We start from the raw sequence: 14,659 nt of genomic DNA on the forward strand, positions 1-14,659 counted from the left end.
CATCCACCACAACACAGATTCAGATTGGTACACCGGTGCCGATCTGTCATTGATCTGAGCCTCAAGGTTGGATCCGAATCATACGATACTGTCTTTACACGCGTCGAGCCAGAAAAGTTAGCCAAGTAATCGAGCATTAGAGGGCGCATACTTTACACGCACTTAAGCACTTAATGACTGTACTAATCCAAGTACGACATCTAAGTATATAACCTAATGGAAACTACTAGCAAGGCAGTCCCCCGTGCTAAGTTGTAAGCTGATTTACACTAATGTTACTGTTCAGCAGCTAAGGACAATCTCTAGTCGAAACAGTAGCTGAAGCCAACGGCTTCAACATGGTGTACAAAGAAACTGCAAATCAATCAGGTAAGATTCATGCTAATTTTTGTCATGCTCATGTGAATGGAATCTTGCTTTATCGTGTGCTTTCTACTGAAATAGAAGTTTTTCAAATAATTATTCCTAGTCATTTATAAATACTTTGGAAGGAATTCCTACCTTCCGGAGCAGATCACAACCATTTCACTATGTCCCCACAAAGATACGGTAGAACCAGCAAGTTGAATAGATAGTATTTTTTGGGACACAATAGAATCAATAATACTGCATAAGATTAACCTACACGTAGGAATTATAAAGGCGCTCCTTGATGGAGCATTTCAATACAACATTATCACAAGAAGAAAATGATATATAGAACACAATACCTGGGAGCAGCTTGATCCGTCTGACCTGCCATTTTGCCAAGCTACCTGAGAACAAAGGTGCATACATACTATCACACTTTAATGCGAACTGAAAGTATGTATTTGCAATACAGGCATTAGGAATTTAGATAAGAGTATTTGCAGAAACCTGATGTTTATACATACAATCTCATAGATTCTCTTAACTCCTAAGGTAGATGTTCTAGGACTCCTTACACTTCGCTGCGGTGTCCCACATATGGCGTCCTCCTTGATTAGATTAAAACTGTACTGTATGTCTGCATCAGAATCATAGAATGTTCTTACGATGTTAGTAGTTCTGTATAACCAGCATCCTCTGTTCAGTTGAGGTAATTCCCCTTCACCTTCCATCAAAATGACCGTAGGTGTACACCTTGAAAAATCCCAGATAGCCAGACAGGTGAACAGTATGTTACAGAAATTAAGAGCATGAAGAAGGCAATGGGGGTCTAGATAGGTCATGTTTTGTGGCTGTGTGCATTTCTTGCAGAGGTCGGGAGTGGGCTCAATTAGAATGTATCATCTTGTTGTATTTGACTGAGTTTTAATAAAGCTTCCATTATTGAGAAATGGGCAACATGGAAAAATAACATATTTCAGGCTTAAACTTGCGATGTGCAACAACAGAAAAGAAGACCACAGCTTTGACGCAGTTTATTAAGTTTCATATAATAGAATACTTGAGTTCTGAGGTTTTTGGGCCTGGTTTCCCCTCAAAAACTGGGCCAAGTCTCTTCTTCTTTAATGAAAACAGGCTCTCCCTGTCCTCTTCTAAGGCTTTTCCTCAAAAAAAGAATACTTGAGTTCTTTATGACTAAGCAACTAAATAGTGTAGTTCACAAGTTTTACTTGGCATACGTACCATAAAATGAAATTAAAGGTATGGTTTTTGCAAAATGGCACACTTGTGTCAATTATCATTTGAACCAGAAGAAATATCAGATTTTTTTAATTCTCCTTTTGTACAAATACACGTTTGTTCATTGCAAAACAGGGATCCAATTCACCTGCGGCACACAAGAACCATTTCCAGATGCTTCAAAAGAAGAAAATGTGAAAAACAGGAGGAAATCTTCTTATGGAGAGGCAACTATTTCACAACATTTCACTTTCTCTTGGATGAATGGTCTTCTTGCTAAAGGTGCCAATAAGCCTTTGAATGAGGATGACATACCAGATGTTGGTGAGGAGGAAAGTGCCCAACACATCTCCAGAATATTCAGTAATATCATTGTGAAAGGGAATTTTCCTCTGACAGTTTCATCGATTTGTAAAGCAGCCTTCCTTCTCATTTGGAAGAAGGCGGCACTCAATGCAACCTTTGGAGTCCTAAGTGTAGTCGCCTCCTTTGTGGGGGCATACTTAATCAAGGACTTCGTGGGCTATCTAAGTGGAGATAATGGATTTGAAAGAGGCTACTCTCTTGTTCTTGTATTTGTAGGTGCGAAGGCTATTGAAACTCTTGCTTACAGACAATGGTTCTTTGGAAGTCTACAGGTTTATTTGCGCCTAAGAACATCTCTGATATCTCAGGTATACCAAAAGGTCCTTTATTTATCAAGCCAGTCAAGGCAGAAACATACCTCAGGGGAGATAATTAACTATGTGAGTGTTGACATCGAGAGGATTGTTAATGTTGCATGGTATGTGAACATGGTCTTCATGATGCCTATACAGATTACACTAGCAACTTATATTCTTTGGAAAAATCTTGGTCTGGGTTCTTTAGCTGGAATAGCAACAACAGCCATAATAATGCTTTGCAATATTCCTTTTACAAGAATCCAGAAAAGATTGCACGCAGGAATTATGAAAGCAAAAGATGACAGAATGGACATGACATCTGAAGTTATAAGAAGCATGAAGATCTTAAAACTTCAAGCTTGGGATATCCAATACCTTAGGAAATTGGAATATTTGAGGAAAGGAGAACATTTGTGGTTGTGGGAATTTCTAAGACTAAAAGCACTACTAGCATTTATGTTCTGGGGAGCACCCGCTGTCATATCAATCATGACATTTGCTTCATGCATTCTGATGGGAATCCCTCTAACAGCTGGAAGAGTGTTGTCCACACTAGCAACTGTGAATATACTGAAGGAGCCTATCTTTAGTCTACCAGAATTGCTTACTGCCTTTGCACAGGGGAAGATCTCAGCTGACAGAATAGTGTCATATCTCCAAGAAGAAGAAATAAGATCTGATGCAATTGAGGAAGTAGCAATAGACGAAAATGAATTTTCTGCAGAGATTGATCAGGGAGCATTCAGTTGGAAAACTGATGCAAAAATCCCAACACTTCAAGATATACATGTAAAGATACACAAAGGGATGAAAGTGGCAGTATGTGGAGCTGTTGGGAGTGGAAAATCTAGCCTGTTGTCATGTGTACTTGGAGAGATGCCAAAAGTGCAAGGAACGGTTAAGGTCTTTGGAACCAAAGCATATGTTCCACAGTCGTCATGGATACTTTCTGGGACTATTAGAGAAAACATTCTCTTTGGGAGCCCATTTGAAACTGATAGGTATGAGCGGACAATTGAAGCATGTGCCTTGGTTAAAGACATCGGAGTTTTCTCGGATGGTGATATGACAGATATAGGAGAACGGGGAACGACTATGAGTGGGGGACAAAAGCAACGGATTCAAATAGCAAGAGCAGTTTACAAGGATGCTGATGTCTACCTGTTTGATGATCCTTTCAGTGCTGTAGACCCTCAAACTGGGAGGCATCTATACAAGGTCCTTTTCCCCTTAAGAGCCAACAAAAGAAAATAACACCAGGGTCACAAAAATATAATGCTTTGATGGTTTCAAATTTTCCATAGTTAAAAGAAGTCATCATGTTCTCTAGGACAAACAATGGGCATCGTATATTTGAGATCTTGTGATTATTCAATAATCTTGTCCATATTATTATTGATATTTATTTCTCTCGCTAAAATAAATTGCTCATATCTATATTTTTACTGGCAAGGAGAAGCCCTGTTACATAACCATTAACATTGGCTCTATACATTTTTTGCAGAAATGCCTGATGGGGGTCCTAAGGGATAAAACTGTGTTATACGTCACGCACCAAGTTGAATTTCTAGTTGATGCAGACCTTATTATGGTAAGCCCCTGAAAAAAAAACTAAAGACATGATTGTACTGAACATTAGGATAAATAATGATGACTGCTAAAAACATGCTGTGCATATGGGAATCCTTTTAGAGAATTTACAGCCCTTTGCAGGCTTGAGGTGTAGAGGTATCTCCTAGTGTTAGTTTTGTATAACTTTCAGTAGCTACACCTATCAGTTCTCATGATCCACACTAGGAGATACTACTACCTCTCAATAACTCATAAGGATCCCAGAAAAGAAACTAGTATGTTTAACTTGACTGGTTGAAGCAATATTGCAGGTGATGCAAAATGGAAGGATAGCACAAGCAGGGAAATTTCAAGAACTCCAACAGAACATGGCTTTTGGAGTTATCTTTGGGGCTCACTTTTGTGCCGTCGAACAAGTTTGTAACGCAAAAGGCACAAGCATATATTTGTCAAAGCATCATGCAGAATCAGAAAAGGTACCAAGCATCAATGAGTCCGATGCAGAAAAGGAAATCAGCAGCAAATGGCAAAACACAAATATGATAAATTGCAGACAAGAAGTATTTAGAGATAACACTGAAGAAGGGAAATTGCTGCAGGGTGAAGAAAGAGAGAATGGATACATTAGCAAGCAAGTGTATTGGTCATACCTCACAGCTGCTCGAGGTGGTCTTTTCATTCCTATGATAATTGCAGCACAATGCTTCTTTCAGATATTTGAAGTGGGAAGCAACTATTGGATGGCATCAGCTTGCCATCCACGAACTGGAAGCAAATCAAAAATGGAATCCACCCAGTTCATGGTATATGTATTTATATCAGTTGGCAGCGCCTTGTGTATCTTGATTCGAGCAGTTCTTGTAGCTGTAACCGGCCTCCTCACATCAGAAAAATTGTTCAAGAGCATGATGCATTGCATCTTTCATGCTCCTATGTCTTTCTTTGACTCGACACCTACAGGGCGAATCTTAAACAGGGTCAGTCCATTCTCCTGTCTCAGAAGTGTAAACTATGTAAAATAAATCCTAAAGAAATTCTATGTAAAATAAGTAAACATATACTGCATTACACAGGAAAGTGTAATGTGTATGTCGCTTTACCTGAGTTGCTAATACATGATTTTTGCATTGTTCATGTAGGCTTCGATTGATCAAAGTGTGCTAGATTTGGAGACAGCGTCAACATTAAGTGAGAGCACATTTTCAGTGATGCAGTTTCTAGGAACAATACTAATCATATCATATGTTTCCTGGCCAGTTCTCATTATTTTTATTCCATCAATATTGATTTGCATCAGGTATCAGGTAAGAGTTAACTGTAACTTAGTCAGATTCAAAATAGTATCAGTACACACAATATGCCTATTGAGAATGAATCATATCTCCCATAATATCCTGCAGAGATATTACAGTCTAACAGCAACAGAATTAGCTCGCCTATCAGGAATTCAAAAGGCTCCAATTCTTCATCATTTTGGGGAAACTTTCTATGGAGCTGCAATAATTCGAGCATTTCGCCAAGAAGACCGGTTCTACAGATCAAATCTGAGTCTACTTGACAATCATTCAAGACCATGGTTTCACTTGATGGCTGCAGTAGAATGGCTCTCTTTCAGAATGAATTTGTTATGCAACTTTGTCTTTGGGTTCTCGTTGGTTTTGCTTGTGCGTCTTCCACAAGGTTTTGTTAATCCAAGTAAGTTTTGACTTGTTCGGACCCATGAATTTAATTGAACGTAAACTCATGCTGTTCTACCGTCATTCAAACTTGAAGGATAAATATCTTTTTTCTGGTATAAGGGTTGATGTTCTCTTGCTGCAAAACAGGCATTGGTGGGCTGGTAGTGATGTATGCATGGAATTTGAATACACAATTATCAGAAGCCACCCGGAATATAAGTCGTGCAGAAGCAAACATGATATCAGTTGAAAGAATATTACAGTACACAAAGCTTCCAAGTGAAGCCCCAACCATAACCGAGGGTAGCAAGCCACCAATGGCATGGCCAGAGTTTGGCATGATAAGCATAAGCAACTTAGAGGTATGGTTCTAAATGATTAGAAAGAAGATCATAATAATTTTATTTCATACTAAGTATCAGAGGTGTACACCCTTTAGTTGGCCCAGTAATGATATTGCACATTTAATCATACAGGTCAGATATGCAGAACATCTCCCTTCAGTATTAAAAAACATAACTTGTGTGATTCCAGCTGAGAAAACAGTAGGTATTGTTGGACGCACAGGTAGTGGGAAGTCAACCTTAGTACAAGTACTTTTTCGGATTGTTGAGCCAAGAGAAGGGACCATCAAGATTGACAGCATCGACATCTGCAAAATTGGACTTCATGATCTGAGATCGAGAATATGTATTCTCCCACAGGATCCGGTGATGTTCGATGGTACAATCAGAGGAAATCTTGATCCCATGAACGAGTACCCAGATAGTAGGATATGGGAGGTAAGTGCAGAAAACTTACATGTTACATCCTAACTAGAATATATGACAAAGCTTTTCTATTTGTATAGACAATGGTTCCATAAATAGCACAAATCATATAAAGCAAAAAAAATGGGTAAGCGTGAATAGACGACAACAATATGAAGTGAAGATGGTACAGATTGCGACCCCTATCCACCAGTAAATGAATAAGACCTCAAAAGCAAGCATACAAACTAGAAGTAATTTTAGGGTAGATCAACAGTAGTTTTCATTCTGAAGTAATGAACTACCCATGTCAGGTAGTAGACAAGTGTCAGCTTGGCAATGTGGTGCGCTCGACTGAGAAAAAGCTGGATGAAATAGGTACTGCTCAGCATTAAACTTTTGAAGGAAGACAAAAAAACTGCAATGAGTCCTTTAGGAAAAGAACATGTTAATATGTAGTTTTTCTGAAATACTTATGCTACTATGAATTTATATTTCATTCGCAGTAATTGAAAATGGGGACAACTGGAGCATGGGACAGCGACAACTATTTTGTTTAGGCAGAATTCTCCTGAGGAAGAGCAAGATACTAGTCCTTGATGAGGCAACTGCTTCAGTTGACTCTGCTACAGACCGGATTATTCAAGAGATAATTCGTCAAGAATTCAAAGATTGCACAGTGCTTGCAATTGCCCATAGGATGAACACTGTTATTGATAGTGACCTTATTCTTGTTCTTGGTGAAGGTAGGTATACCACTACAATACTAAAACAACCTCAGAATATCATGTTGCACAGCTACGTCACTCTTTAAATCTGATATCTCTATGCAGGTAGTATTTTAGAATACGACACCCCCACCAAACTGCTCCAGAGAGAGGACTCTACATTCTCTAAGCTAACCAAAGAGTACTCACAACAATCGCAGCACTTCAAGTCTTCAACGGCAATGCACAGGATGGGTAGCTACTAATTTTCCTGAAGACATACTACATTCTACATGGCTATATTCCCCACGACACACCTGAAGTATCCGCGCCACAGCAACTCAGCAAGGGGCAGGGAATTGCTTCGTAGTCCAAGTAAAATTTTCTAAATGTTGCATGTAAAACCTATGAATAGCAAAACAGCGTAAATGATTAATTTACAGAAAAATGGCACTACCTTAGCTTGTGATTCCCAGATAAGAAAACATCCTGCTGGTTGAGGCATTCCGTCGAACAGCTGTTTCGCGTCCCCTGACCAGCACAGACTGGTAATCCCAGACTTCTGGGTCTACGAATGCACACTGATTTTAACGAATGCTTGAGACTTGATACTGAGATTTGGTGAGCAGTGCTTACGGATTTGAACACTGGGAAGATGGAGCTTGCATCTGGTCAAGCAGGGTGGTAGCGGCGGGCGGTGGCCTGCAACCGCGCGCAAGGCCGTGCGCAGCTGCGGATTTCGGAGATGGGAGTGCGAAACACCACGCAGACGCGCGTGGCGCCGCGCTAGAGCTCAGGGCCTCAGGTTCGTGTTCCGCGCACGCCAGCGAGGGCCGCCGTGTTTGGCATGGCGAGGGGCGAGAGCAGAAGCCCCGGAGGTTGTTTGTCTTTTTCCTTTTCTTTTTTTTTTTTTGAGAAAATTTGGAGGTTTGGTTTTGGTTTCGGAAAAAGTACACCGAAGGTCCCTCAACTTGGCATCCAGTTACAAAATCGTCCTTGAACCACACAAAACCAGATACAACACATCCCCGGTGGTTTTCACTCTGGTTTTATCTGACTTGGCACCTGACATAGCTTGGGACCCACGTGGGCCCCACGTGTTAGCCTCTTCTTCCCCCTTCCTTCTCTTCTGTGTGTCTATCGGCTCTCTCCCATGGGAGCAGCTGAGCAAGTGGAGCGGCAACGCACTGAGCTGGCGAGATGGAGCGGGGCGACGGCGAGGCGGAGCGGCGGCGCACGCAGCCGGCGAGGTGGCGGCGGGCGAAGAAGGCTGGATCCAGGGCGGCGCCGTCCCTCTTCATCTTCCCATGGGAGAAGCCGAGCAGCGGAGCGCCGGCGCACGGAGCTGGTGGGATGGAGCGGGGCGGCGGCGGCGGCGGCGGGCGAAGTGGGGCGACGATGAGGCGGAGCGGCGGCGCGCGAAGCCAGCGAGGCGGCGGCGAGCGGAGAAGGCTGGATCCAGGGCGGCGTCGTCCCTCTTTCTCTTTCCCATCTCATCCATCTTTTCTTCCCCATCTCATCCATCTTCTTGCTGCTGTCCCTCGCCACATTTGCCGCCGCCGACTGCTGGATCCGGGGCGGCGTCATTCCTGAGGGCGGCCCCCATGCCGCTCCGCGCCATCGGCCCCGACGGAGAGCCGCGCGCTACCGCCGTTGGCCACGGCGCCCCCAATGCCGCGCTGCGCCGTCGACCCTGACGGAGAGCAGTGCGCACCGCCGTCGACCGCGGCGCCCACAGCTGGCTGCGGCACCATCCCATTCAACTGGTCGCGAGCATCGCCGGTGCCCGAGCCGTCTACTGGCGTTCCTTCCGCACCTCCGAGCTCGCCTCGTTCTCTGCGTCGCGGTCGCCCCCACCTCGCCTTCTCCCGCCGCCCCGCCCCCTCGCTGTACGGCGGCTGTGGACTCTCCCGCGTCGTCGCCGGCCGCCGTCGCTCTCTTCCTCTCCCGCTTCGCCCCACCGGCTTCCTCCGTACCTGCCGGCCGGCCTGCGAGAAGACAGAGAAGAGAGAGAAATGGAGAGGAGGGGAAGGAGAGAGGGCGATGACGTGGTATACTGACATATGGGGCCCGCGTGGGTTCCACGTTGACTCAGCCCGGGATCAAAACCGTCTATGCACTAAAGTGAACGGTTTTGTAAGTTAAAGGACGTCGTATATCGTATATCGGGTTTTGCAGCTCAAGGATGATTTTGTAACCCAATGACAAGTTGAGAGACCCTGGGTGTACTTTTTCCTTTGGTTTGCTACTCCGATCCGTTTCGGCCGTACAGGTACGAGGCCCGTTAACGGCCCACTATGCCGTTATGTTAGGCCCATTGGGAGCTCAACATAGCGTGACGTCAGGGTTATAACCTGCAGGCTGCAGCTAGTCCGCGCAGAATCAAAGCCACTTTCTACTAGCAAAGGAGTAAAAAGTTTAAACCCACTGTTCATCTGAAATAAAAAAACCAAGATGTTGTAGCATGTTTATATTAACAAGTCACACAAGCTGCAAATACACAAGGAGATACTCACGCACAGGTGACTAAAAAAAAACAGATGTCAATCCTGGATCTGTTGTATTAGCATCATTGGTTCTTTCTCATCGTTATGAATCCATGGCAGGTAACATGCTAACATAGACATACTATAATCTGCAAAATATTACAAAAGGATTGCGCCACCACTTCTTGCATCTGTAGGAATAAGTCTTGGCTGGTTGGTCTTGGTCTTGTGGTGCCTTTTCCTGCTTTTCAATTTTCTAGGACAGCATCTCTACTTTCAGTTTGGATGCTCTACGACAGCACCCTCTTAGACTTGCATGGCTGCATGGCTGCTACAAGCAGCTATAAATATGTATCCAATCCTCTTTGGGAGGACATGGCTTTTGTGTTTAGTAAATGAAGAAAACCAGAAAATTGCTCCATCTCGAGTGCCATCCTCTTCTCAATGAGAGTAACCATTGAAATTCTAACATCTGGTATCAGAGCCACACTTTCCTGTAGGCTAAACATCTCTTGTTCCACCCCTTCCCAAGCTCGGTTGAGCTCTCAGCCAGCAGCAGCAGCAGCAGCACCGGTTGCTCCTCCTTCCCCTTTCCCTTCCCCCTCTCCACACAGCAGCCCCCCGGAGGTGCGCCATGTCCGACGCTCGGTCTCGGCGTTCGGTCGCCTTGAGCACTCGGCGTCAGCAGGACGCCGAGCTCGCCGCAGCAGAAGAGCGCAGGCGAGCAACGGCTCAGACCACTGCAGCAGCAGCGAGGGCGGCCAGACTGGCGGCAGCGGAGTTGGCAGCAGCCAGGGCGGAGGCGGAGGCGGAGGCGGCGGAAGATGCGGCACGTGCGGCGGAGGTAGAGGTTGAGACCTTGCGCAGCAGCATCAACGGCTCCATCGCCGGTGACATCACCGCCGACAGGGAGCTTGAGGAGCTGGCAAGAGGAAGGGCACGGGAGCGAGCAGAGCGGTGGGCAGCAGCCCACCTCCACGGCGGCGGCGGCGGCGGCCCAAGGGACCGCGCGCCCGCCGACGGGAACCCAGACGGGCGCGGGCGTGCCGGCGGCAGCCCGGAGCCCGCACGCGGCCCTCGCAGGCGGCACGGCTCTCTCTCCCCTGACCGGCGCCATGGTCACCACGGCGTCCAGACGGTGGTCAGGGACTTTGGTCCCGGCGGTGGGTGGCCTACCCTCACCAAAACCAACTACATCGAGTGGGCCGCGGTGATGAGGGTGAGGCTCCAGGTGCGGCACATGTGGGAGGCAGTCCGATACGGCGACGTCGACTACGACGAGGATCGGCGGGCACTGGATGCCCTCATCGCTGCAGTCCCGCCCGAGATGCAGTTCTCGCTTTCCCAGAAGCGGACTGCCAAGGAGGCCTGGGACGCCATCGCTGCGGCACGCATCGGCAGCGACCGCGCCCGCAAGTCCACACTGCAGGCACTCCGCAAGGAGTGGGAGAACCTGGCCTTCAAGCCAGGTGAGGATGTTGATGACTTTGCTCTCCGTCTCAACACTCTCTTGCAGAAGATGGTGCAGTACGGCGACGACACCTACGACGAGGAGAGAGCTGTCGAGAAGTTCTTCCGCTGCGTCCCTGAGAAGTACAGACAGATCGCTCGCTCGATCGAATCTCTGCTGGACCTCTCCACGATGTCGATCGAGGAGGCGTTAGGTCGCCTCAAGGTCGTTGATGGTGATGAGCCACAGCCTCTCTCGGGGCCCATCACCATCGGCGGGAAGCTCCATCTTACTCGGGAGCAGTGGGAGGCCTCTCAGGGTGACGGGAGGAAGGGGGAGTCATCTTCCCCGACAGGCGGCCGTAAGCCGCGCAAGGCGCGGGGAGGTGTCCAGCTACGGTGGGCGCGAAGACGTGCCGAGGGTGGCGCCCGCAGAGGCGCCCAGGGCGTTGCCACCGGCAACCACAAGCCGGCACGAGACGACACCTGCCGCAACTGTGGCAAGCTTGGCCATTAGGCCAAAGACTGTCGACAGCCACGACGCGGCCAGGCCCACGTCGCATGGGTGGAGGAGGAAGAGCCGGCTCTGCTCCTAGCTCACGCAAGCATCGAGCTACCTCCAGCGGCACCGGCCGCAGCGGCTTTCCTCCACCTTGATGAACCGAAGGTACTCGTCTCCCTCTGCGACGGCTCCAGCAACGACAAGGCTGATGGGTGGTACCTCGACACCGGCGCCACCCATCACATGACCGGCCGACGGGAGTTCTTCACCGAGTTCGACTCCAGCGTCCGAGGCTCCGTCAAGTTCGGGGACGCCTCCGGCGTGGAGATCAAGGGTGTTGGCTCCGTCACCTTCACCGCCAAGTCCGGTGAGCACAGGCTGCTCACCGGAGTCTACTACATCCCCGCGTTGAGGAATTCTATCATCAGCGTGGGACAGCTGGATGAGAACGGCTCACGCGTGTTGGTCGAGGACGGACTCATGAGGATTTGGGATCGCCGCCGTCGCCTTCTTGCCAAGGTAACCAGAGGCACTAATCGACTCTACATCCTCAGCGCGCAGGTCGCACAACCAGTTTGCCTCGCCGCTCGTCGGGACGACGAGGCGTGGCAGTGGCACGAGCGCTTCGGGCACCTCCACTTCGAGGCCCTGAGGCAGCTCAGTGCCAAGGAGATGGTGCGAGGCATGCCGTGCCTCGACCACATGGAGCAGCTCTGCGACGTCTGCGTGGTGACGAAGCAGCGGCGGCTCCCCTTTCCCCAGCAGACGAGCTTCCGAGCCAAGGAGCGGCTCAGCTCGTGCACGGGGACTTGTGTGGCCCAGTGACACCGGCCACACCAGGAGGACGACGTTACTTCCTGCTGCTCGTCGACGACCTCTCCCGCTACATGTGGGTGATGGTCCTCGGCATCAAGGGAGAGGCTGCGGACGCCATCAGGCATGCGCAGGCTGCTGCAGAGGCGGAGTGCGGCCGCAAGCTGCGCGTGCTGCGCACCGACAACGGCGGCGAATTCACGGCGGCTGAATTCGCGTCGTACTGCGCTGATGAGGGCATTCAGCGCCACTACACCGCGCCGTACAGCCCACAGCAGAACGGCGTCGCCGAGCGGCGCAACCAGACGGTTGTGGGGATGGCTCGGGCCCTCCTCAAGCAGAGGGGGATGCCGGCCATCTTCTGGGGGGAGGCGGTGGTGACGGCCGCCTACATCCTCAACCGCTCGCCTACCAAGGCCCTCGATGGCAGGACACCGTACGAGGCTTGGCATGGGCGCAAGCCGGCGGTCTCCCACCTGCGGGTCTTCGGCTGCCTCGCGTTCGCCAAGGAGCTTGGCCACATCGGCAAGCTCGACGACAGGAGCACCCCAGGGGTGTTCATCGGCTACGCGGAGGGCTCGAAGGCCTACCGCATCCTCGACCCGGAGACACAGCGTGTGCGCATTGCGCGCGATGTTGTGTTCGACGAAGGGCGAGGGTGGGTATGGGACAAGGCGGTGGATGATGGTTCGACTCCGACGTACGACGACTTCACCATCGAGTACGTCCACTTCAAGGGAGCTGGGGGAGTAGGCAGCTCTTCTTCACCGAGCGTGTCTACCCCAGTCCCCGAGCCTCCACCGACTCCAACACCAACACACCCTCGGGCCACGACTTCGACTACGACGAGCTCTTCGTCGACACCACCCCAGCCGGTGTCCCCACACGCTCCAGCATCAACAGCCACTCCTCCGGGCACGTCTACTCCGACGCCAGCTCGTGTTGAGCGCAGCCCGGTGGGGTTCGTTACTCCGCTCTCCCACGACGGGGAGCGCATCGACGCGTACCATGACGGCGAGCAGCTACGGTACCGTACGATGGAGGATCTTCTCGGCGACCAGCCGGTGCCGGGACTGGTGCCTCGCAACCTGGAGGCGCAGTTGCACCTTGCGTGCGACGACGGTGAGCCTCGGTCTTTTGCAGAGGCCGAGAAACACGCGGCATGGCGTGCCGCGATGCAGTCGGAGATGGACGCGGTTCAGGAGAACCGCACCTGGGAGCTTGCTGACCTCCCTCGTGGTCACCGCGCGATCACCCTTAAGTGGGTGTTCAAGCTGAAGAGGGATGAAGCCGGAGCCATCGTCAAGCACAAGGCTCGCTTGGTGGCACGCGGTTTCGTGCAGCAGGAGGGGATCGACTACGACGATGCCTTCGCTCCCGTGGCACGGATGGAGTCCGTGCGACTCCTTCTTGCGCTGGCTGCTCAGGAAGGCTGGGGCGTCCATCACATGGACGTCAAGTCGGCGTTCCTAAACGGCGACTTGAAGGAGGAGGTCTACGTGCACCAGCCGCCGGGATTTGTGATTCCCGGCAAGGAGGGCAAGGTGCTACGCCTGCACAAGGCCCTCTACGGCTTGCGGCAGGCACCGAGGGCGTGGAATGCCAAGTTGGATTCCACGCTCAAGGGGATGGGCTTCGAGCAAAGCCCGCACGAGGCGGCCATCTACCGGCGGGGCAATGGAGGAAATGCCTTGCTGGTGGGTGTCTACGTCGACGACTTAGTGATCACCGGCACCAAGGATGCAGAGGTCGCGGCGTTCAAGGAGGAGATGAAGGCCACCTTCCAGATGAGTGATCTGGGGCCTCTCTCCTTCTACCTGGGGATCGAAGTGCACCAGGACAACTCCGGGATCACGCTTCGACAGACCGCCTACGCCAAGCGCGTCGTTGAGCTGGCTGGGCTCACCGATTGCAACCCAGCTCTCACTCCGATGGAGGAGAGACTGAAGCTGAGCCGCGACAGCACGGCGGAGGAAGTGGATGCTACACAGTACCGGCGTCTTGTGGGGAGCCTTCGCTACCTCACCCACACACGGCCGGACTTGGCCTTCTCCGTCAGCTACGTCAGTCGGTTCATGCAGCGACCGACGACGGAGCACCAGCAGGCTGTGAAGAGGATCATCCGCTACGTTGCGGGGACTCTCGACCACGGTCTCTACTACCCGAGGTGTCCTGACAAGGCACACTTCGTCGGGTACAGCGACAGCGACCACGCCGGCGACATTGACACCAGCAAGAGCACGAGCGGGATTCTCTTCTTCCTCGGCGAGTGCCTCGTTAGCTGGCAGTCAATCAAGCAGCAGGTGGTGGCCCTGTCCCGCTGCGAGGCCGAGTACATGGCGGCATCCGCCGCTTCGACCCAGGCGCTCTGGCTTGCTCGACTGCTTAGTGATCTCCTTGGCAGAGATACTGGAGCGGTGGAGCTCAGGGTGGATAGCAAGTCCGCT

The 14,659-nt window shown here is 50.2% G+C and overlaps 1 protein-coding gene and 1 long non-coding RNA gene across 2 annotated transcripts; one reads left to right on the forward strand and one right to left on the reverse strand.

The window, feature by feature from the left end:
• The first annotated feature begins 236 nt into the window (after window positions 1–236).
• Window positions 237–7,476, forward strand: LOC4336810 (putative ABC transporter C family member 15). Its single transcript, XM_015781568.3, has 11 exons — window positions 237–369; window positions 1,726–3,473; window positions 3,760–3,846; window positions 4,139–4,804; window positions 4,967–5,131; window positions 5,228–5,522; window positions 5,654–5,868; window positions 5,983–6,288; window positions 6,570–6,633; window positions 6,762–7,001; window positions 7,089–7,476. Exons 1-11 carry the CDS (start codon window positions 339–341, stop codon window positions 7,226–7,228), a joined length of 3,957 nt encoding a protein of 1,318 aa, XP_015637054.1. The 5' UTR covers window positions 237–338; the 3' UTR covers window positions 7,229–7,476.
• On the reverse strand, window positions 5,885–7,857 carry LOC107280822 (uncharacterized). The gene is made up of 3 exons (XR_001545643.3): window positions 7,599–7,857; window positions 7,420–7,530; window positions 5,885–6,158 (listed from the first exon to the last, which is right to left on the reverse strand). It is a non-coding gene; the product is annotated as an uncharacterized lncRNA (long non-coding RNA).
• Between the last annotated feature and the right edge of the window lie 6,802 nt (window positions 7,858–14,659).

The sequence above is a fragment of the Oryza sativa genome, chromosome 4 (genome assembly GCF_034140825.1).
Source record: "Oryza sativa Japonica Group chromosome 4, ASM3414082v1".
In the NCBI taxonomy this organism is placed as follows: domain Eukaryota; kingdom Viridiplantae; phylum Streptophyta; class Magnoliopsida; order Poales; family Poaceae; genus Oryza; species Oryza sativa.

What these genes read in the sequence shown, in the direction of transcription:
- LOC4336810 (XM_015781568.3), top strand. Translation starts at nt 339, where the DNA reads ATGGTGTACAAAGAAACTGCAAATCAATCAG. An exon ending in TAAGCATAAGCAACTTAGAG is followed by an intron (nt 5,869 to 5,982) that starts GTATGGTTCTAA and finishes TTAATCATACAG; the next exon opens with GTCAGATATGCAGAACATCT. An exon ending in CAGATAGTAGGATATGGGAG is followed by an intron (nt 6,289 to 6,569) that starts GTAAGTGCAGAA and finishes TACCCATGTCAG; the next exon opens with GTAGTAGACAAGTGTCAGCT.